General features: G+C 40.0%; 1 protein-coding gene across 1 annotated transcript in view; it reads left to right on the top strand.

Annotated features, from left to right (window-relative positions):
- The window catches only part of dipk2ab (divergent protein kinase domain 2Ab), a 225,589-nt gene extending 200,760 nt beyond the window's left edge, over positions 1-24,829 (top strand). Inside the window, exon 4 of the mRNA XM_063045402.1 lies at positions 22,656-24,829. Coding sequence (XP_062901472.1) covers positions 22,656-22,987 — 332 coding nt within the window. The 3' untranslated portion in view covers positions 22,988-24,829. The remainder of the gene's footprint in view (positions 1-22,655) is intronic.
- Positions 24,830-25,403: the final 574 nt, after the last annotated feature.

Here is a 25,403-nt window from a genome sequence, read left to right as displayed (position 1 = left end):
GGTCTGCCAGGACAGGCAGGTTTGTGGATCTTGGGTAGGAGGTAGAAACGGGGAGTGCAAGGTGTGGGAACTATAAGGTTGGTAGCAGTGGATGGGAGATCCCCTGAGCGGATAAAGTCGTTGATAGTGTGGGAGACAATGGCCTGGTGCTTAGTGGGGCCACGATCGAGGGGTAAATAAGAGGAGGTATCCGCGAGTTGTTGCTGTGCCTCGGCAAGGTAGAGGTCAGTACGCCAGACTACAACAGCACCCCCCTTATCGGCGGGTTTAATAATAAGGTTAGGATTAGTGCGGAAGGAGTGGAGAGCAGAGCGTTCCGAAGGAGTGAGGTTGGAATGGGAACAAGGTGCGGTGAAGTCGAGACGGTTGATGTCCCGTTGGCAGTTGGCAATAAAGAGATCCAGAGCAGGCAGAAGACCAGTCACTACTGCCTGTTAAAGCTTTGACTACTTCGGTCTCTGATCCTTCATCTATGGGAGTTTAATCTTCAACTGACTTTTCCATTGCACTTGTAGCACATGTAATGATAGAGTTATTGAAGCAGTAATTGTGATTCATAAGATGAAATGTTGCCCTGATGAATTGATCAAAAGTTAGTTTGAAATCATCCCTCTATTCCCCAGCATCACCATTTCATTGTTATGGCCAGCCATGTAAGAATTATTAGAAATCACTTCTGAACCTTAAAACAAAAGAAAAAGAAAAAGATCATTGATGTGGCATCTCAATGACGTCAAGCTACATGGCAGAATTTCTGAAATGTCGATGTTGTAATGATGTAAACAGTAGCTTAGTTGTGTACCAAACAAAAAAAGCAGTAAACGAAACTCAAGGTGAGAATCTGTTTTATATGCGAAGTATTATCTGACCACTTGATTTTTTCTTATAAGTGTAGAGATTTCTGCAGTCACTTGAGAGAGCAAATGGGATCTTGATTTAATAACTTGTCCAAAAGAGGGCACCTTCAGAGTGTAGGCACTTCATTTAATCGCTGTAGATTGTCTGAATGTCAAGTGTGGGACTTGAGTCCACAACCTTCTAACCCAGAACTACAGACATTACTACTGAACCAAAGCGTCTGACCTCTCACCTTTAAAATTGGACTGCTGTGGGAATGAGAAACATAGTTGTCAAAATCTTTCAAAAGTCAGGAGTGCCATAAATTACAGTCGTATCTCTACACTGAATGCTCTTCATTTGGCCTGAGATGGATAGAAATAGGTAACACTTTCCAACTAAAATCAATACACATGAATATTTAGTGACATCATTTTCTTTTAGAAATTATGTCACTTTGAAAATTATGTGGAACAATAGATCATTTAGAAAACAAAATCTCCAGTGATTGGATGGCATTTTCTTTTCACACATGTCACAATTTGGTGCAATGACTGTTCAGAAAATATTTTGAGATGGCTGAGTAAATGGAAATTTAAACTGAATGTACTTTTCTGACAAGGGTACATGGCAGCAGGCATAAGAATAATTATTTTATGGAGTCAGATATTCCTTCTAAAATATAATTGGTGTTATTTCAGTGTCATTTCTGTCAGTGATTTGAAATCTTGAATGTATTTGCTATTGGATGAAAAGTCTGGTAGCTTGGGGAAAATAGATTATTATTGTGAAAATTGGAAATCTACATAGGGAAAAACTCAGATTAAAATATTCACTAGAGAAAGTGTGTTGCATGAGATGAATTGAGAAATTTAGTACAGTATTGCTAACTTATATAATCTGAAATGTTATGATCAGTGAAATTGCTGCCTCTGTCCAAACTAGGCCTGATGAAGCTTTTGTTTTGGGAAATCACCAAACCTGCAATTAGGTATTGAAGTGATAATTTTCAAGGTGGAAAAAAATGATAACTATATCATTTCTCATCTGCAAGTCCAAAGAAATGAATTTAGTGCTTTTCTCTTATTTATTCTTAAGATGTGAGTGTTGCTGTCTCGGCTAATATTTATTTCCTCTCTTTAGATATCATTGGGAAGGTGAAACATTTTCAACTACAGCTGTGTGTGTGGCAAAGACACTTTCACAGCACTGATCAATATCACAGCAATGAAAGAAAAGCCATAGTTTCAGTCAGACTGGTGTGTAACTTGGAGCATAATGATATTCCTGTGTGTGTGTGTGTTGAGGGGGTGCGGGGGAGGCTTGTCTTGGCTAGATGATAGAGGTCCTAGTTTTTGGAGTTGTAGGGGAAATAACAATCAAGTGGACTGTTTTATCACTTTATTTTAAATAGTATTGGAACTACACACATCCAAGCAAATGAGGACCATTTCACATCACTGCATGGCTGCCACTTCTAGCAGCAATTCAGTACTTTGCTGCAGAGTTTCTGTCTTGTGATATGGCTATGTAACCATAACATTCATGAGGCTGATCCATTTAACTTCTGATTAATGCTAAATTGCTACCAGAATGTTGATGAAAGGAAATTTGATCACGGTAAATTTGTTGAATCTACAGGACAGATGGTTAGACTCCTACTAGCTGGAGATAGTCATTGCCTGGCACCATTGCAGAACATCTGTTGTTTGACATTGATGGACCTAACAGAGAATGTTGTTGAAATACTACGTGTGGACACTGACTAGACCATTACTTCATTATCTAAGAGATTATAAAATGGGACTGTTTTCTGCAAGCATTCAGTTCTTGAGAGTGCTTCCAAACCTGAATGGTCCTAGCAGAATTCACTTTGAGCATTGTTTAATGCATTATTGGTGTATTTCTGTTGATGATAGGTGATTGATCCCTTTATTAATTATTGGTTTGTTAATTACCATGAATCCCGATGTAGGGCTTCAATTAGAAATGCACCAATTTCTTTCTTTCCATTGCTGTTGCTTGACCCGTTGAATTTGTCAGGCTGACTATGTTGCTCCAGGTTTCCAGCATTTGTCGCCTCTTGTGTCTTCATAATGTAAAGGCTTAGTTAGAGGAATTGATAGCTCTGAAGCATGCCTCTGGCACTTCTGAAGGCACTTTGTCACAGAAGAACTTTGTCAGGAGACATAAGAGACTATTAGTGCCAGAATATGGTACAAAAAAAACTGCTGGAGAAAGATTCATAATTTATCACAAACACATTGAAACATACCGTGAAATTTAGTTATTTGTGTTAACAACGAACACAACTTCAGAATATGTTGAGGGCAGCCTGCAAGTGTTGCCACACATTCCGGCACCACTGTAGTTATGCCCACAATGTTCAACAGAATAACAGCAGCAAAACAAGCCCCTTTCACCCCTCCCATCCATCCACCCACCTACTTGCACCCACAGAGCAGAGTCCTCTAACTCCATTGGACTCAGGGTAGGGTTGCCAACTGTCCCGTATTAGCCAGGACATCCCGTATATTGGGCTAAATTGGTTTGTCCCATACAGGACCGCCCTTGTGCCATATTTCCTCCGCTAAGCTAGAGCATTCCTATGAAACCTTTCGTGCCGAAATGGCGTAAAGTGGAGAAGCAATTACCATTAATTTATATGGAAAAAAATTTTGAGCGTTCTCGGACCCAAAAAATAACCTACCAAGTCATACCAAATAACACATAAAACCTAAAATAACACTAACATGTAGTAAAAGCAGCCTCTCCAGTGAAATGATATCATATTTGTTAAATAGGGGCCGTGCACAATTCTGATTTGATGGAGACAGCCGTGAGAGCACGGAGGAACATCTGGAGTAATTCCTGAAATGCCCAGTTCACTGCCGCTGCTACTGTGCCATCGAGAATCTCCGGAGGGAAGGCCCCAAAATCCTCGGCTTTGCCTGCTGCTGGCGACTGGGGCTGGGGTTGAAGCGTTCAGCAGAGATGGTGCTCGGTGCTCAGTGTCGGAGGGCTGGTCGGAACTCGAAGTTTTTGGACGACTCAGAGTCGGACTGTGGTTGGGTATGCAGGGAGAGTTTTCTTCCTTCTCCCGTCTGCGTGAGATGTGGGACTTTCCAGAGACTTTGAACTTTTTTACCGTGCTTACGGCCTGTTCTTCATCAAGTTACGGTATTGTTTGCACTGTTGTAACTATATGTTATAATTATGTGGTTTTTGTCAGTTTTTCAGTCTTGGTTTGTCCTATGTTTCTGTGATATCACACCGGAGGAATATTGTATCATTTCTTAATGCATGCATCACTAAATGACAATAAAAGAGGACTGCGTGTCCTCATAATCTAAAAAAAATACACAGCCTATATAAAGTAGAAATAATGTATGTACGGTGTAGTTTCACTGAACAGAATCGCCAAAACCGATTTATAGAAAAAAATCGGCATGTACACGCATGCGTACGTCATGTATGCACACACCACGCATGCGCACACAGGTGCCCGCGCAAGGCTTCATGGTCATGGTAGTCTTTCTCGGGGTAAACACAAGTGTCCTGTTTTTGACTGCTACTCTTGTCTCTTATTTGGGAGTGAGGAAGTTGCAAACCCTAACTCAGGGACTCATACACATTACCTCTGACTTCCTCAGTGGACTCTCAGACTCAGGAATTCGGGCATCAGGCCTTGACTTCCAGACTTCCAATCAATCTTCGGGCTTTGATCTTTGAAGGATATTGAGCTCAGCAAGTCAGACAGCATCTGTGAAGGGAAATGGACAGCCAACGTTTTGGGTTGACATCCTTCATCCAGACTTGATCAGGAATTTCATCTGAAATCATCTGTACTGAGGTCTGTGGACCCCTTGGTTAATGGTAGAGGTCCATGATATAAAAAGCTGATTGAACATTTGTTTATCAGTTATCAGTGACAGTGGTTGATAAAGGGTCTGCAACCTGAAGCCTTAACTCTTTCTCTTCTCACAAATGCTGCCTGAATTGCTAAGTACTTCTCGAACTTTGTTTTGATTTTAGATTTCCAATACCTGCTGGATTTTTTTCCATCAATAAGTATACAGGTTTAACCTTGTGATAAATTTGCATTTATTGTCAGGTCACACCTTAGGCCCTTTTTTACTGCAGGCAACCTTATGAGAACTGTTACATATTTTTTACGGAACTCCTAAGCGATTTGTTTTGAGATTATATATGGCTGAAAAGGCTTTTGACATCTTTATTTAAACTTCAAGGAGCCAAAACAAAGCAAATCTTGTAATTCTCTGATAACAAAATGGTTCTGTTTTGTAATCAACATTTGACATGATCTTAATCTTGTTCCTCACAATATTATGTGCAGGATTAAAACATTTATAGCAAATAAAAAATACTTCTTTTCTCAAATGGTTTATGTAGAAAAATATTCTGGCTGTGAAGGATATTGTGGAAACGATTGTGCACAAGAAGTATATTTCAGCAATGGAAGGACATTGTTGCAGCTCAATTGCATCAATCACTGCCTGTCCATTGTAAATGTAGGTGCAGGGGAAATGGATCATGAATGTAAACTTATTCCTTTCATACTGCCCTATCAATTATACATGAGGAGTTTTAGCCATATTCTTTATGAATTTGTCAAACAAACATTTCCTTCTTGCTTAAAAACTGACGTGTTTTTAAAATAAGAAATATTTTAAGTATTTGTTCATTTTTATTCCCCAGTTATGCTGGAGTGCTATTCAGTTGCGCTATACCATTATTATGTGGTATCATTCTCCTACCATTTCCTGATGGTTATTTGACCGTGATTATTTGGCTTTGATTAGAATGGGCGGAGTTTCTACCAATTGCCACTGCCTCAAGTTGCACTGTGTATGGCATGTTTGCCTTCTTAAACTGATGCATTCCTTAAGGTGTGAATATAACCATTAATGTGGTTTTGCAGGACTCTGACCGAGCAACAGGGAAAGAAAAGCAATATATTACCAAGTCAGAACGTTGTGTGGCTTGGTGGGCAGGTTGTAGCTGAAGGAGGTCCTTTTGTTTTTGCTGCTCTCCTGGCCCGGTGGAGGTTGTGGAATTGGAAGGTGCTGTCTAAGATGTCTTGACAAGTTGCTACAATGCATCCTCCAGATGGTATAAACTGTTGCTATTGTGCAATGGTGGTGGAGTGAGTGAATGCTAAGTGTGCCCACAGAAGAAGAATCTCAGGGTTGTATGTGGTGACATGTTTACACTCTGATAATAATTTTTACTTTGAGCTTTGAATTTTGAATGGTCATGAATGGGTTGCTGATTAAGCAGGCTGCTATGTCCTGTATGGAGTTGAGTTCATGTGTGTTGAAGCTGCTCTCATCCTGACTTGACCCTTGCAGATTTGGAGTTAGGAGGCAAATTTCTGGCTGTAGAATTTCTATGCTCTTACTTGCTGTTATGGTCACGTAGTATATATAGTTACTCTAGTTCAGTTTCTGATCAATGGTAAGCACCCCTCCCCCCACTTCCCCCAGGATATTGTAGTAGTGGATTGGGCTGATAACTAGATTTCCTTTTCTAGGATATTGACGTTCGTCTTCATTGAGTTCAGCAATTGGGATGCCATTTTAATAGTTGCACTGGGAGCATTGTGTGCAGTTCTAGTCACCACACTACAGGAAGGATATGACTAGGCTGGAGAGAGTGAAGAAGAGATTCACAAGTATGCTGCGTGGATTGGAGGGATTGGGTGGTTAAATTTGGAGCAAAGGAGGATGAGCGATAACATGATTGAGTTACAAGAGGCACAAACAGAGTAAATAGTCCGAGTCTGTTTCCCATGATCTGGCTGTCCAAAATTAGAGTGTAATGGGTTACAGTGAAAGGGGGGAAATCTAAAGGAAATCGAAAGGGCAAATTTTTCACACAAAGAATAGTTAATATCTGGAATAGGCACCAGAAATACTGGTGATGGCAAAAACAATCAAGTCTGGACAGCTACTTGAATGAGAAGGCAAATATGGTTATCAAATTAATCAGAAGCAGGTTTATTGTCACTGATATTGTCATGAAATTGGTCTTATGACAGTGTACAGTGTAATACGAACAAGTGGGAATAGTGTAGGTAGGCATGATATTTAGCATTGATAGATGGGTCGCACGGACTGATTCTGTGCCATGCATCTTTTTAACTCTATGCCTCGCCATGTCACATTCTTCTTCCTTGACTTCATTGCCTGCCGCAGAGATATTAGTTTTTCTGTTGATGTTCTGAGAACTTGTCCAGAGTTAGTGTGTGAGATGTGGGAACTTTGGGAGACCTCCAGCCCCGCCCCAATCATCTGCACGAAGTGCACTGAGCTACAGCTCTTTAGAGACTGTGTTAAAGAACTGGAGTTGCAGCTGGATGGCCTTCGGCTCATATTAGAAAGTGAAGAGATGATAGATAGGAAGTACAGGGATGTAGTTACCCCTAAGCTGCAGGAGGCAAGTACCTGACAAAAGAGGGACAGGGAATAGGCAGCCAGTGCAGAGTACCCCTGTGTCTGTTCCCTTGAATAATAAGTATACCACTTTGGATACTGTTGGGAAGTGGGGAATGACCTGTTAGGGGAAGCTGTCGTAACCCGATGTCTGGCACCAAGTCAGTCTCTGGCTCAGATGGGGGGGTGGTGGTGGGAGACGAGGAGTGAATTTGGAATATGCAATTCCATAATTCAAGGAGCAGACAGCAGATTCTTTGGATTTGAAAGAGACACCCAGATGGTATGTTGCATCCCAGATGCCAGGGTCAGGGATGTTTACGAGCAGTACGCTTGATGTTGTAGTGTGTGTGAAGGAAGAGAAGTGGGTGCAGTTACTATTACAAGAGGGAAGGTGCTCAAAAAGCTGGAAGACCTAAAGGTACACAAGTCACCCAGACCAGATGAACTGTACCCTAGGGTTCTGTAAGAGGTAGCATTAGAGATTATGGTGGCATTAGAAATAATCTTTCAAAAATCATTGGACTTGGCATGATGCCAGAGGACTGGAAAATTGCAAATGTCACTCCAGTCTTTAAGAAAGGAGGAAGGCAGCAGAAAGGAAATTATAGACCAGTTAGCCTGATCTCAGTGGTTGGGAAGATATTGGAGTCAATTGTTAAGGATGAGATGATAGAGTACTTGGTGACACAGGACAAGATAGTACAAAGTCAGCATGGTTTCCTTCAGGCAAACTCCTGCCTGACAAAGCTGTTGGAATTCTTTGAGGAGATTACAAGTAGGATAGTTAAAGGGATGCAATGGATGTTGTACATTTGGACTTTCAGAAGGCCTTTGAAAAGGTGCCACACATGAGACTGTTTACCAAGTTAAGAACCAATGGTACTACAGGAAAGTTAATAACATGGTTAGAGCATTGGGTGATTCGTAGGAGGCAACGAGTGGGAATAAAAGGGTCCTTTTCTGGTTGGCTGCCAGTGATTAGTGGTGTCCCACAGGGGTTGGTGTTGGGGCCACTTCTTTTTAAGCTATATATAAATGATTTAGGTGATGGAACAGATGGCTTTGTTGCCAAGTTTGCAGATGATACGAAGACTGGTGGAAGGGTAGGCAGTGTTGAGCAAACGGGTAGGATGCAGAAGGACTTAGACAGATTAGGAGAATGGGCAAGAAAGTGGCAAATGAAATATAATGTTGGAAAATGCATGGTCATGCACCTTGGTAGTAGAAATAAATGTGCAGACTATTTTCTAAACAGGGAGAAAATGTAAAAATCTGAGATGCGGAGGCACTCGAAAGTCTTTGTGCAGAACACCCTAAAGGTTAACTTGCAGGTTGAGTCGGTGGTTAGCATTCATTTCAAGAGGTCTAGAATACAAGAGTAAGGATGTATTGCTGAGGCTTTATAAGGCACTGGTGAGGCCTCACCTTGAGTATTGTGAACGGTTTTGGGCCCCTCATCTTAGAAAAGATGTGATGGCATTGGACAGTGTTTAGAGGAGTACAGAGAAAATTTACAAGGATATTGCCAGGTCTAGAGGACCTCAGTTAAAAAGAAAGATTGAATAGGTTAGGACTACGTAAACACGAGGAATTCTGCAGATGCTGGAAATTCAAGCAACACACATCAAAGTTGCTGGTGAACGCAGCAGGCCAGGCAGCATCTCTAGGAAGAGGTACAGTCGACGTTTCAGGCCGAGACCCTTCGTCAGGACTAACTGAAGGAGTTAGTCCTGACGAAGGGTCTCGGCCCGAAACGTCGACTGTACCTCTTCCTAGAGATGCTGCCTGGCCTGCTGTGTTCACCAGCAACTTTGATGTGTGTTGCATAGGTTAGGACTGTATTCTTTAGAATGTAGAAGATTGAGGGTGAGGTAAAATTATGAGGTTGGGGGGTGGTGAGCTTGATGTCTTTCTTTCAACTACTTCTATGGTTTTCTGTATTTTATGGACAAATCTCAGAATTGTGTTCTGCATATATACTTTGATAATAAAATGAACCTTTGAAGATTGAAAGGAAGTTTCATTGAGGTATACACAATTGTGAGCGTATAAATAAAGTAAATGCAAACAGGCTTTTTCACTGAGGTTGCGTGGGGCTACAACCAGAGATCATGGCTTAAGAGTGAAAGGTACAAGTTTAAGGGGAACGTGAAGGGAAACTTCTTCACTCAGAGTTGCAAGAGTGTGGAAAATATCAGTGTTAAAGAGAAGTTTGAATGGGTACTTAGATAGTAAGAATATGGAGGGCTATGATCCCAGTGGAAGTAGATCAGGAAAGAGAGTTTAAATGGTTTCAGCATGGACTTGATGGGCTGAAGGGTCTGTTTCTGTGCTGTACTTCTCTTTGACTCAATGTGGGTAACTATAAACGGAAAACAAACTCTCCCAGATACCAACATGACATTGACCAGATTATCTGCTTTAGTTTTGTTCTTTGACAGATAAATATTGTCCCTGGGTCAGTGGGAAGGGTTCCCACTGCTCTTCTTCAGTTAGTACTACGGGTGTTGCTATGTTGGGAGGGCAGGGACAAAGAACAGCACTTTGGACAGTGCAGCATTTCTCCAGCACTGTACAAGGCATCATCATGTAATTATCTATCCAGGATTTGTTAACATGTGGCATCGTCATTTCCTCCTCTCCTTTCCCAGTCTGGCTGTCCTCTTACTTCTTGTCAAAGTCAAAGTAAATTTATCACCAAAGTATGTACAGTGTATGTCATTGACCATGTCATTAGATATGTCTAAGGCAGAGGTTGATTCTTGATTAGTCAGGGCATGAAGGGATATGGGAGGAAAGCAGGAGATTGGGGCTGAATAGCAAATGGATCTGCCGTGATAAAATGGCGGAGCACACTCAATGGGCCAAGTGGCCTACTTCTGCTCCTATATCTTGTGGATTTGAGGCAAAATTGCAGTCAGGGAGTTAAAGTGCATCAAGGAGCCAAAATCGAAAAGAGTGATGAATACAGGACTGAAGTATTTGAATGCACATAGTATACGGAATAAGATAGATGATCTTGTAGCACAGTTAGAGGTTAGCAGGTATGATGTGGCTGAAAGAAGATCATAGTTGGGAGCTTAACATGCAAGGATACACATTGTTTCGAGAGGATAAGGAGGTAAGCAGAGGGTTTGGGGTGGCTCTGTTGATAAAAAATTTAGTCAAATCAGAAAGAGTAAGAAAAGGGAATGCAACCAATCCTCATAGAAGGATCATAAGTGGAGAGAGTGAACAATTTCAAGTTCCTGGGTGTCAAGATCTCTGAGGATCTAACCTGGTCCCAACATATCAATGAGCTATAAAGAAGGCAAGACAGTGGCTATATTTCATGAGGAGTTTGAAGATATTTGATTTGTCACTTAAAACACTCAAATTTTTATAGATGTACAGTGGAGAGCATTCTGACAGGCTGCATCACTGTCTAATACAGAGGGGCTACTGCACAGGACTGAAAGAAGCTACAGAAGGTTATAAAATTAGTCAGCCTCATCTTGAGTACGAGCTTCCATAGTATTTAAGACATCTTCATGGAGCGGTACCTCAGAAAGGCAATGTCCATTATTAAGGACCCCCATCATCCAGGGCATGCCCTCTTCTCGTTGTTACCATCAAGAAGGAGGTACAGAAGCCTGAAGGCACACACTCAGCGATTCAGGGGTAGCTTCTTCCCCTCTGCCATCAGATTTTTAAATGAACATTGAACCGATAAACACGACCTCACTTTTTTTATATTACTTCTGTTTTTGCACTATTTTCATTTAACTATTTAATATACAATGTATACTTTGATTTTTTTTCTATATTATCATGTATTACACTGTACTGCTGCTACTAAGTTAACAAATTCCATGACATATGCCGGTGATAATAACCCTTATTCTGATTCAGAAATCTGTAGAAAGAGATGGCATAGGATCAAAACAGGTAGAATCCTTGTGGATAGAGTTAAGAAACCGCAAGGGTTAAAAAAAAGATCCTGAAGGGAGTTATTTACAGGATGTGGACTACAAGTTACAATAGGTAATAGAAAAGGCATGTAAAGAGGGCAATGTTGTGATAGTTATGGGGGATTTCAATATGCAGATAGATTGGGGAAATCAGGTTAGCATTGAATCCCAAGAGAGAGAATGGCTTTTTAACACAGCTTTTTGATGCAATTCCTCCAGTCATCCCCACTCCCCTACCTTCTCCCCATACCCTTTGCAGGAAGCAAAGGGTGGGAAAAAAACAGGCCTATCCTGGCTGACTGCTGGTAACTGGTGGTGATCAGCAGGGGCTGATCTTGGGACTGCTTTTCACATTATACGTCAATGCTTTGGATGAAGGAAATGACGGCTTTGTGGTCAGGTTTGCGGACAATCTAAAGAGGAAGTAGGGTGTCTGCAGATGGACTTAGACAGTTTGGGAGATTGGATAATGTAGGGAAAGTGCATGGTCATGCACTTTGGTAGAAGGAATAAAGGCATGGAGTATTTTCTAAATGGGAAGAAAATTCAAAAATCAGAGGTGCAAAGGAACTCGGAAGTCGTCATGCAGCATTCCCTAAAGGTTTAACTTGTAGGTTGACTTGGTGTTAAGGAAGGCAAATACAGTGTTAGCATTCATTTTGAGAGGACTAGAATAAAAAGAAATGATGCAATGTTGAGGGTTTTTAAGGCATTGGTCAGACCACATTTGGAGTATTGAAAGCTGTTTTGGGGCACTTATCTGAAAAAAAATGTGCTGACATTGGAGAGGGTCCAGAGGAGGTTCATGTGGATGATCCCAGGAGTAAAAGAGTTAACATATGAGATGTAGAGAGGATGTTTCCTATAGAGGGGGAACCTAGGACCAAAGGGCACAGCCTCAGAATAGAGGGATGTCCATTTAGAACAGAGATGAGAAAAATTTTCCTTTGCCAGAGGGTGGTGAATCTGGAATTTATTGCTACAGATGGCTGTGGAGGCCAAGGCATTGGGTATATTTAAGGCAGAGGTTGATAGATTCTTGGTTAATCAGGGTGTCAAAGGTCATGGGGTGTAGGTTGGAGAATGGGGTTAAGAGGGATAATAAATCAGCCATGATGGTATGGCAGAACAGACTCAATGGGCTAAGTGACATAATTGTGTACATATGTCTTAAGATCCTATAGTCTTACATTTCATTAATTTATAATCTTGTATCATTTCCAGTAAATACAATGTCCTCATTTTGAAATGTAAATGTAATTTTCAACCTTACAAATATTTTACAAACTCTGCTTATCAAGCAAGCTATTGATGTTAAGTGCAATTCATGAAAAGTAATGGAGCCAGCAAAGTGCGCATCTAATGATTGCTTTCAGAAATAATTCATGCTAAAAAAAACTGTAATGCTAGCCACTTGTGTATTATTTCATCAAGCAAACATAAAGATGTGCAGATATAGTGGAGAACACAATGAAAGATTATACAAATATGAACAAATGGTACAGATGGATTAAACAATCATTGTAATATGTAAGCCAAATACCTTTTAAACACAAAATTGAGTTTCAAATCATGTTTAGTCACGGTAGTTTTGTTTTCCGCTAAAACTACCTTTTCACGATCTATTTCTACGAGATTCCTAATTGATTTTAAATGACTAACATTGGCATTGCTTTTATATCCCTCAGATCTGCATTTTATTTTAGTAAAAACTAACATTGCTTTATTCTGCTGGGAATCTAAGAATTGGGGAGAGTTGTTGAGCAAAGAGACTTTGGGGTGTAAGGACCTAGTTTCTTGAAAGTGGCAACACTTCGGATAGGATGATGAAGAAGACATCCATGCTGAACAGTTTGTATATCGTATTAGTTGTACAAAACATCGGTTAGGCAGCGCTTGGAGAACTGTCACATTTCAGTCACAACACTGCAGAAAAGGATGTCTAAAGAGGGCAAAGAAAAGATCCTGAAGATCGTTGCACAGATTGGGTGGGGGAGGGGCCTTGAGTTGTAAAGGGAGATTGGATAGGTTGTTACTGTTTCTCCTGGGGAAAGTAGGATATGAGATGACATGCTAAAAACATACATAGGGTCAAAAGCCAGAGTATGTTTCCCATGGCAAGTCTGTTATCTAAAACTTAGGGGGCATAGTTTTAAGATAAGAGGGAGAATTTTTAAAGTGGACCTTGGGAGTGAATTTTTTCACACAGTAGTTAGTATCTGGAATGAAATGTGAAAGGAAGTGGCAACAGTAACAACATTTAAGAAACATCTGGATTGATATTGAATAAACAAGGCATAAAAGGATAGGGATTTAACACAGGGAAGTAGTTTTAGTTTAGATGAGCATGATGGTTAGTATTGATATGGTGGGCCAAAAAGCCTGTTTGTATGCTATACAACTCTATAACTAACCTAGAGAGGAACGTATACCACACAGGATCCTTTGTGCTGAGAGATCTATTGCCTGATTTATATGTTGCTAAATTAAATGGCTCCTACTGCTGTATCCCCAATTAACCTTCAAATAGCTATTCTAAAGTGCCTGAAATTAGCCTCGAATATAAATTGAAAAATAACCAATTGTCTGTGAAATGTATTTGGCTAGTCTCAACTGCTTGTGTGCATGTGATTGCAACTACAAAATTGCCACCAATTGGCTATCACTGCCTTGAAACTAAAAAGTGTAAGTGGAAGGAAGAAACCAAAGAAATAAAGGCAAGTGCAGTAAATAGAGGCTAGCTGATGTGAGGCTGTTGCATCTTTTTAGGACAAGAGTAGGGAGCAAAGCAGTATGTTTGATCCTAGCATAAGGTACCTGGAATAGGAGTGCCTATTCCTTGGTATGTATACAATACCTCACATCAAGTGACCAAGGCTTCTAAACTTGATGTTTTTATTAATTCTGTCAACATTTTCACTTTATGGGAACATTGAAAGTAAGGAATTTGCCTGCTGTTTTATGTTAAAGTTGCTCTAAAAAATTTATATTAGGAAGCTAAAATGCATCAGCTAAATTTGAGAAATCTCTAAAGTTAGAAGTTTTCTCGAGTAATATTTTGAAATGGCATACAGGTTTTAGAAGTCTGATTTATCAATATTTATAAACAGTTCTAGACTGAGTTAGCAAATTGGAATTTTCCTTTAAACAATACCTGTTAAACTTTAGAGTGGATCAGCCTAGCAATAGGTAAGACATCAGACTAATGTGTATCTGGGTGAAATCATGATTTTTTTTTTCCTTACTGCATATAATTTAGGCACTAAGTCTTCCGACTAGTTAATCAACATTGAAGAATTTTCATCATTTTAAGTTTTAATATGCCTGTAAGGAAGTCGCCCTTAGCGTGCAGTGCACTAAAACCTGAAGAATGCTTTCAACAGCAACTGGCAAAGCTAACTCTTTAATATTCTGCACAGTAATTTAACTAAAAACCAGCTGGTCTAATTTACTCAATTATTTTGTCAGTCAGTGATTATGAAATTAAATTGGATTTTGTATCAATGTTCCTACATTAATGTAACACTAATTTTTTTCTTGATTTCAGTTATGCAATAGAAAGAAAATACATATTTCAATAAAGTGATATTTAATTTATTCTGAACTTAGATCACTGAAAATGAATAATCAGACTCTTGACTGATATTTCGCCTGTAGAGCAACAGACATTTTGAGGACCCTGATCTAAATTTACACTTTTAACGTATTAGTGATTGGAGAGATTTTTCAGCTCCCTTCAGTAAATCTCTATTTCTGCTATTCTCATGGATTAAAAAATTTGTAGCACCTTATATTCACTTACTTTAACTTTTATGATTGTAAATCTTTCTTATATTTCTCATTTAAACTTTTAAAGCTATATCATTTAAAAAAAACATACAGTAGCATGCAAAAGTTTGGGCACCCCTGGTCAAAATTTCTGTTACTGTGAATAGCTAAGTGAGTAAAAGATGACCTGATTTCCAAAAGGCATAAATTTAAAGATGACACATTTCTTTAATGTTTTAAGCAAGATTACTTTTTTATTTCCATCTTTTACAGTTTCAAAATAACAAAAAGGGAAAAGGGCCTGAAGCAAAAGTTTGGGCACCCTGCATGGTCAGTACTTAGTAACACCACCTTTAGCAAGTATCACAGCTTGTAAACGCTTTTTGTAGCCAGCTAAGAGCCTTTCAACTCTTGTTTGGTGGATTTTTGCCCATCCTTCCTTGCAAAAGGCTTCTAGTGCTGTGAGATTCTTGGGCCATCTTGCATGCACTGCTCTTTTGAAGTCTATCCACAGATTTTCGATGACGTTTAGGTCAGGGGACTGTGAGGGCCATGGCAAAATCTTCAGCTTGCGCCTCTTGAGGTAGTCCATTGTGGATTTTGAGGTGTGCTTAGAATCATTATCCCGTTGCAGAAGCCATCCTCTTTTCATCTTCGGCTTTTTTACAGACGATGTGATGTTTGCTTCCAGAATTTCCTGGTATTTAATTGAATTAATTCTTCCCTCTACCAGTGAAATGTTCCCCGTGCCACTGGCTACAACACAAGCTGAAAGCATGATCCATCCACCCTCATGCTTAACAGTTGGAGAGGTGTTCTTTTCATGCAATTCTGCCAATTATCACTTACAGGAATCGGGAAGACAGTGCCAAGCACAGGGATGATGGTGTGTTAGGCTGAGTCGGAGTTTGGGTGGTGCAGTGGCCCCCACCCTCCAGGCCGCCAAGCGATACATTGCCGCGAAGCACGCAGGGGTCCAGCGGTAGCCAGGAGGCACACAGCGCATCTTTAAGAAAAAAGTGGAAACAAACATGCTAATTAATTAGGTGCCGCCCGGCACGTAATTGTCGGTCCAGATCAGTGCCGATTGCATCGCCTTTGATCTGGGCCGACATTTACGTGTCGGTGGCACCTAATTAATTAGCATGTTTATTTCGGCTTTTATCTTAAAGATGTGCTGTGTGCCTCCCGGCTACCGTTGCATTCTCCGCGAATCGGTATCTGTCCGTGGCCTGGGGGTTGGGGTGGTGGGACACTGGGGTGTCATCTCGTCATTGTCTGTTTCTATTAGAGCAGGCAGCTCATCTTCTCCTATGACTGCCCCCCTCGATGTCGAAGGTCGAGGTTCGTCGTCTGCTGTGGCTGATGTCGAAGGCTTGCTTGACTGCTGAGCCTCACGCATTTTTCTATCACACAGTCCTTTAATAAGGACTCAAACCATCCTGCAAATATCCCCTAAACCGACGTACCCTTTCAAAATTAAAGTCGTACTTTATCATTACTCATTCGGTTTCGATGGTTATCCTTTTTTCTTCCAATTGCATCAGCTCTTCATCTGTCAGTTCTTGATCATGGGATGCCAAAACCTCTTCAACATCATGTTCGTCAGCTTCCACAAGCCAAACTCACATTGTCCTTACTTTGTTCACCGCGATCAAAACACTTAATTATGTCTAGTTATACGCTGTGTAACATCCTTACGAGCTCTTTCAGGCTTTTCCGATACCATAGAACTCATCTTGCAAACGACTGCTCACAGGCTCGTGTTAAAGCAATGCCGTTCCGAATCTGGGGAGAGCGGCTGCTCGGGGCGCGCGCTGCCTTTTATCGCGCGCTGATTTTTTATTGCACGCTGATTTTTTTTCATAACAGTGAAAGCACCTTCTGAAAGTGAAAACGGTACTAATTTAGGTCTTTCGTAACAGTGAGGTTTCGTAAAGCAAACCTTCGAAAAGTGGGGGACAGCTATAAATGCCGAGCTGAAGTTGATAAACAGCTTCCTGGCAATGCAGGCTGACATATGGGACACCATTTTCCAGGTGGGACAGAATAGAGTGGAGAACACTGGCCAGTGGACCGAATGAGCGATAAGCAAACTGGAAAGGGTTCAGTGTAGCAGGAAGATGGAATTTACTGTGATACATAACCAGCCACTCGAAGCACTTCATTATTGTTGAAGTTAATGACACTGTATGGTAGTCGTTGAGGCAGATTACTGTCTTGGGCACTGGGATGATGGCGATTGCCTTGAAGCCTGCGGGGACAGTGGACTGTTCCAGAAAATTACTGAAGATGTTTGTTAGAATCTTTGTTAACTGGGGGGGAAGTGGAGGGGTCTTCCATGCTGGTATGTTGTTCTGTTCATTAAACTAAGCATGAAAGACTCTCAGTGCTACTTAAGTAAATTGAGTGCTACGCAACCACTCCACACTATCTACAATTGCATAGAAAAATTATCTGAAAGTGATTTCATATTAAAGTGAAAGTTTTAAGATTATATAGCAATAAATCATTTTTCAATCTATTGCCATATAGTCTTTAAGCCCTTTCATGTTGTCTGCTTCTATAGCCTCGATCTCTCCCCACTTAATACCTGAGCATTCAGATATCTTTCCTATTAATAATACTCCATTATTGTTGATTACCTTTTTGCTCTACAACTGTCCCTCTTTTTTTCAAAATTATCCTCATGCCTATCTTCTCACAAGTTTATTTTTCAACCTTTGTACTCTTCATTTATTGTTTCATCCATTTTATTTATTCTCTAAGACAGCTGAATGTCAATATCTTCCAGTACTGTAATCATTGCTTATATTCCATTTCTAATTCTCTTAGTAGTATTCTGCATGCCCGAAGATCCATTGCTGCATTGATCAAAGTGAATCTTTAAATACAAACGATGTACAACTGAATATTGTCCTGCCCCTATCCTCCATCTTTTCTTTGTGGTCTATCTCTGCTGAGCAATCCTTGTATAATGATATAGGAGCAGAAGTAGGCCATCGATCCCAACTCCCCTGCCTTCTCCCCATACCCTTTGATGCCCTCGCTAATCAAGAACCTATCTATCTCTGCCTTAAATGCACCCAATGACTTGGCCTCCACAGCTGCCCATGGCAACAAATTCCTTAGATTTACCACCCTCTGACTAAAGTAATTTCTCTGCATCTCTGTTTTAATTGGACGTCCTTCAATCTTGAAGTCGTGTCCTCTTGTCCTTGACTCTCCTACCATGGGAAATAACTTTGCCATATCTAATCTGTTCATGCCTTTTAACATTCAGAATGTTTCTATGAGATTCCCCCGTCATTCTCCTGAAGGCTAACAGGAAGGATCTTAAGAAGGAAATCGGGAGAGCCAGAAGGGGTCATGAGAAGGCCTTGGTGGGCAGGATTAAGGAAAATCCCAAGGTATTCTACAAGTATGTGAAGAGCAAGAGGATAAGACATGAAAGAATAGGACCTATCAAGTGTGACAGTGGGAAAGTGTGTATGGAACTGGAGGAAATAGCAGAGGTACTTAATGAATACTTTACTTCAGTATGTGCAGATAAGAGAATGTGCTGGAACTTTTGGAAAGCATCAAGTTGGATAAGTCACCGGGACCGGATAAGATGTACCGCAGGCTACTGTGGGAGGCGAGGGAGGAGATTGCTGAGCCTCTGGCGATGATCTTTGCATCATCAATGGGGACGGAAGAGGTTCCGGAGGATTGGAGGGTTGCGAATGTTGTTCCTTTATTCAAGAAAGGGAGTAGAGATAGCCCAGGAAATTATTATAGACCAGTGAGTCTTACCTCAGTGGTTGGTAAGTTGATGGAGAAGATCCTGAGAGGCAGAATTTATGAACATTTGGAGAGGTATAATATGATTAGGAATAGCTAGCATGGCTTTATCAAGGGCAGGTTGTGCCTTATGAGCCTGATTGAATTTTTTGAGGATGTGACTAAACACATTGATGAAGGAAGAGCAGTAGATGTAGTGTATATGGATTTCAGCAAGGCATCTGATAAGGTACCCCATGCAAGGCTTATTGAGAAAGTAAGGAGGCATGGGATCCAAGGGGACATTGCTTTGTAGATCCAGAACTGGCTTACCCACAGAAGGCAAAGAGTGGTTGTAGACAGGTCATATTCTGCATGGAGGTTGGTCACCAGTGGAGTGCCTCAGGGATCTGTTCTGGGACCCTTACTCTTCGTGATTTTTATAAATGACCTGGATGAGGAAGTGAAGGGATTGGTTAGTAAGTTTGCTGATGACACAAAGGTTGGAGGTGTTGTGGATAGTGTGGAGGGCTGTCAGAGGTTACAGCGGGACATTGATAGGATGCAAAACTGGGCTGAGAAGTGGCAGATGGAGTTCCACCCAGAGAAGTGTGAAGTGGTTCATTTTGGTAGGTCAAATATGATGGCAGAATATAGTATTAATGGTAAGGCTCTTGGCAGTGTGGAGGAACAGAGGGATCTTGGGGTCCATGTCCATAGGATGCTCAAAGCAGCTGCGCAGGTTGACTCTGGGGTTAAGAAGGCATACGGTGTATTGGCCTTCATCAATTGTGGAATTGAATTTAGGAGCCGAGAGGTAATGTTACAGCTATATAGGACCCTGGGTCAGACCCCACTTGGAGTACTGTGCTCAGTTCTAGTCGCCTCACTACAGGAAGGATGTGGAAACCATAGAAAGGGTGCAGAGGAGATTTACACGGATGTTGCCTGGATTGGGAAGCATGCCTTATGAGAATAGGTTGAGGGAACTCGGCCTTTTCTCCTTGGAGCTACGGAAGGTGAGAGGTGACCTGATAGAGGTATATAAGATGATGAGAGGCATTGATCGTGTGGATAGTCAGAGGCTTTTTCCCTGCACAAGGACTCCCAAGTCCCTTTGCATTGCTGCGCTTTGAATTCTCTCTCCATCTAAATAATAGTCTACCTGTTTATTTCTTCCACCAAAGTGCATGACCATACACTTTCCAACATTGTGTTTCATTTGCCACTTCTTTGTCCATTCAAATGCTCTCCAGCTACTTCCTTCAGAACCCGAGGGTGCATTCCATCAGGACCAGGAGACTTCTCCACCCTCAGACCATTAAGCTTCCTGAGCACCTTCTCAGTAGTAAATTTCACTGCACATACTCCACTTCCTTGAAACTCTTGAATGTCCGGTACTCTGCAGATGTCTTCCACTGTGAAGACTGATGCAAAATACGCATTCATTTTCTCTGCCATCTCTGTGTTTTTCATTACAATATCTCCAGCATCATTTTCTATTGGTCCTCTAGCTACCCTCAACTCTCTTTTACCCTGTATATACTTTAAAAAGTTTTTAGTATCTTCTTTGATATTAGTCACCAGCTCCCTTTCATAATTCATCTTTTCCTTCCTAACAACCTTCTTAGTTTCCTTCTGCAAGTTTTTAAAAGCTTCCCAATCCTCTATTTTGCCACTAGCTTTTGCTTTTACTTCAGCTCTGACTCCACTTGTCAGCCACGCTCGTGTCCTTCTTCCATTCGAAAATTTCTTCTTATTTGGAATATACCCATCTTGCACTTCCCTCATTTTTCGCAGAAACTCCAGCCATTTCTGCTCTGCTGTCCTTCCTGCCTGTGTCCCTTTCCAGTGAGTCTTGGCCAGTTCCCCTCTCATGCCATTGTAATTTCCTTTATTCCACTGAAATACCGACACATTGGAATTTAGTTTCTCCTTCAAGTGAACTGGAACATATTGTGATCACTGTTTCCTTAGGGTTCCTTATCCTAAGCTCTCTTATCACCTCCGGATCATTGCATAACACCCAATCCAATAACAAGCTGTTCTAACAAGCCATCCCTTAGACATTCTACAAGTTCTCTCTCTTGAGGTCCCATACTGACCTGGTTTTCCCAATCCACTTTCATGTTAAAATCCCCAACGATTATCATGGCATTGCCTTTCTGACATGCCTTTTCTGTCTCCTTCTGTAATTTGTAATCCACATCCTGGCTGCTGTTTGGGGCCTGTGTACAATTGCCATTAGGGTCCTTTTACCCTTGCCATTTCTAAACTCAGTAATTTATTCACATACATGCAATGGAATAGATATTCTACTTTGTGTCCATGTGGTTCCCTCTGGGTCTCCCAAAGGACACAAAATTTGTTTTGGCAACTTTTCAGTAGGTAATATCACTGAAAGCATAAAAGTAAGATTTTTGTAAATTAATAATGATCAAATCTATACTTTACCATATTCATCAGACCAATGTGGATCTTTATGAGATTGGGAACATCAGGAAAATTAAGTCATTGATTCTGGGCATTTGCCAAAAATCTTGCTTTTATACCACCCACTCCACCCACTTCATTGGTCATGCACACCGGCCTAACTGGACAGTTCATACATAACTGATGTGCTGCCTATCCAAGAGCGATAGAAGTCTTCTCTAGATGATGAACTGATTTTCACTTATAACTACCAAATTAAAATGTTTTTGTATCTGGTTTGTTTTTGTACTTTTCCTAATATTCTATGCACTCATTTGCTTAAACCTGGTATTAATACTACAGATACTTGATGATTCATCAAACCTGTGTTCTGTTCAGTCAATCTCCTTAGATTCCTGAACAGATGTAGAATATATGCAGAGATACAGTAGATGAAATACTAAAAACTGTAGTATCTGGATTTTTCTTGGCATCTTCCACTTCAGTATCCCAAGTTACATTTAGCTTAAACTTTCGAGAGCCGTGTCACTATTGAAATCCTGGTGACTACCAGGACAGGACTGTATATTAGTTAAAGTGGCTGTAGGCTACATGCGGTGTTAACTAATGTAATTTTTTTTTCCTCTTGGTGATGCCCTTGTTTATATAATAAAGACAAATTGAATTAATGATCCTATTGATTCTGTCTCTTGTAATTGAGATACTTTCTACAACAGGTTTTGTGATTTATAATCTTTCTTCTTCTAACAGACCTGATACTTATTAAAGTCGAACCTTGTTTGCCCACACTTTATTGTCAAAGTCCAGATTATTTAGAAGCTGGGATTTAGCTTTGCTTAAAGGCAGTTGAGCATACTTATTAATTCTTCACTGACTTTATGGTCGTGACCCACCAAGATAAGAAGTTATTATTATAGATGTTTAATATCATAATTTTGAGTCCATATCCTCTATACTGTAGAGAGATGTCTCAAGTGAAAGACCCAAAAGGATCAGCTTTCCAACAGATACTTTTCATTAAAATGCTGATAGGCTGCATTTTTAAAAAATATGGGTCTTGCCTGCACATTTTGGGGACTTAATGAGGCAGATGTCCATGTGAACATTTCAGTTAAAAAGTTACCATCAAAATTTAAATATGGGCAGAGCTTTAAGTAATAACTAGGCTCTTTTAACTGATTTACCAGAGACTAGCAGCAAGAAATGTGAGAATGGGAATGTGGGGAGAATTACATGGTTTTACAGTAGGATTAGTGTAAAAATGGTCAGCATACTGGGCCAAGTCTTGCTCACTCTCTCGCTCTCTGATTGTGTGAACTAGTTTTGTAGTGTTTATAGTGTTTTATTTCCCTTTTTTAACTGAAGTTTAAACTGAATTTGCAGATGCAGATGAATTTGCAAGGTTTTTGAAGTACTGATCAAACATATTCACTTTTATTCCCTACAGATAAGCCTCAGAATTGGGATGTCTGGTACGAGAGCAAGTTTGATGATTGTGGAAAAGAAGCCTGCCTATCATTTTCAAAGGATATTTTATGTTCTCGTGTTACAGTTGACCATAACTACTATGCTATCTGCCAGAATCTGCTCTCCAGGTATGCCATCTGGCGTGGTACATCCGGAGGGCTCTTGCATAATCCTCCTATAGAAATTGTCAGAGTTGGCAGACTGGAAGCCTTGCTTGAAGAATGTGCCAACCCAAAGAAAGAATATGGTCGATTCCAGGCAGCAAGGGAATTGCGAGATTACCTTGCAAAGCTGAATAACAATGTAAGGTAGCTCAAATGGGATCTATTGTTTTTTAATATCACTCTAGATTTGAGACTGCAATTAGTCAAATGTGAGAGTGGTTCCTGTGTAGAATGTAAATTTACATTGAATGAAACTATGCAGATATGGCAGCACAAGGTAATAAATTGTGCTGGGAACTGAATGGATATCTGCAAACCCAAGTGTGGGGTTGATTATCTGATTAGAGCATTGAGCTTTTATTGACCTGCTGGCAGCCTGTAGGTGAAGATCAGCAGGTCACTGGAGATAATAGACTCTGAAAGGTTTATTGATTGCACATGTGTCAAAGGGCAATTGACATAGCATAACATTGCTATCAAAAATTGGGAGGTTGATGCCTTTACTGAGGAAACCTTGCTTAATTGAAAGCCTGTTTCAAGGCTTAAACCTACTGATGTTGTCTTGCATTTCTATATTTTGAATAAGGAAACATTAAAAAAGTTTATTAAAAATAACTTACATGTGCTGCCATTAAAATGTGCAAGATTTTGATACACTTGCTCATACTACTTTGAAAGTATATGAACATATATGTAACTTTTCATCTGTAAACTGAAGCACTGAGGAAAAACATGGAATTGTGGTATTCTGTCAAACCTTAGCCATCCCTTCATCACCATTAAGCAATAATTTAATGTTCTACAAAGTATAGGGAGAGGATCAAAAATCACATTAATTTCAAGTATAACATGACACAACCTTCAGCATGAAATAGTGACCAGAGGTTAATTTGTAGAAATGAAATTTAAAATAAAAGGTAAGATAATTTAAGGACCTGTAGGGGTTACTTAAAACAGAACCAAGTTGACTTTTCTGTAAATAAAATAAAGCAAGCTTCTTTTTACAGGAAGCAGGAAGACACAGATAGTATTTGTGCATAAACCAAAGAGTAAGAGTTGTTCCAAAATTACCTTCATCTAGATAGAAGAAACTTATTTATTGAAGGAAACAAAAGCAGAAGCAAAACAGGACATCTTTCAATAGCCGTTTGTATTTTAAAATTGCATCTTTTATCACTGGGGTGAAGTTATTGGTCACAAGTTTACATTTGCCATGTGCTTAACTGGTTCTATTTTTTACTGATTTACTGGGCTGACACAGATGACAGTTGCTTTCTGCTGTTTATTACATGTTAGTACAGTATTGTAATTTGAAAGTTTATGGTGAACATTTTCTGTTTTGTTTAACTAAACTGTATTAATTCATTTCCACTTTATAGAAAAAAATGTTTATGTGGAAATGGTGTGGAAAATCTGCTTTTGCTGCTAATTAGCTGAAGTGCAGCAGTAACACCATTGCCAGCTACTTTCATGCTTGTGGTTCAATCTGGATAAATGTTGAGCTGTTCCCCATAAAGCAATTTTGTGGCTTTAATCTCCATTTGAAATCATGCTGATCCTTTTCAGTCTAAAACTAGCATAAGTTAGCTTTGTTCTAAGGAATTGAATGCTGCAACATCACCAAGTACAGTAGAAAGCAATAGTGTTTTTTAAAGCTTCTCAGACACTGAAGTCATAAAATTATGATCCATTTCATGTACACATGGACAGTAGTTTTTATTCTGTACTCATAACTTGTTAGTGAAGACGAAGTTAACCAGTGAAGTTATGAATGGGATTTGAAGGTTGTAAAATGCTGACAAATGCTATCCTCGCATTTTTTCTATGTTCTTATTTAGTTTCCATGGTTTTTTCAAAATTGTCTGACTCACTGTGCCTTTCATTCAAAATTGTCTTTATAACTTAAAGTGGATTCATATAATAAAACCTGTTACTTATTAAAACAATTTGTGGTTACTCTCCTTGGAATCGGTATTTTTAAAGCTTTCAGTCTTATTTTAAGTGGAGACTAGTGGCTATAAATGTGCTCAATCATCAATTTGCAGAATACCTATAATATAATGAGCAAAGTGCATAACAGGAATGTTTTTAAACAGTTGATGCCAGGAAACATAAGATACTAAAGCCGACAACCCAAATCATTATTGATTCATGTTGATTCAATAGATTGGCTCTCGCCAAGATGACTGCATGGTGGCCATGTTCTCTCTCCCTAACTGCCTCCTTTAAGCTTGTGACCAGAGGTTTACAGCTTATCTCCAGAGCAACCCTGATCTCATCCTATAAAAGGGATGTCTTTTGTCCCTGCAGCTTGATACTAATTTATTTTCTCTCCTCCCAATCTGACAAATCATTTTGCTTAGTGTGAATGTTTCCAGTGTTTTCTGCTCTTATTCTAAATTTCCTATTATTTCCAATATTATGTTATCTTCCATTGTTAAAACAAAGAGATTTTAAAATCAAGTGTTTTTTAATTTAATAAATGCAATTTGCAAGTTTGATCGTTTCCACCAAGGGGATTAACTCTTGTTCATACCAGCCCCTTAATGGTAATGATGAAGGAA

The sequence above is a fragment of the Mobula hypostoma genome, chromosome 4 (assembly GCF_963921235.1).
Source record: "Mobula hypostoma chromosome 4, sMobHyp1.1, whole genome shotgun sequence".
In the NCBI taxonomy this organism is placed as follows: Eukaryota; Metazoa; Chordata; class Chondrichthyes; order Myliobatiformes; family Myliobatidae; genus Mobula; species Mobula hypostoma.
This window is presented reverse-complemented; position numbering and strand designations above follow the sequence as displayed.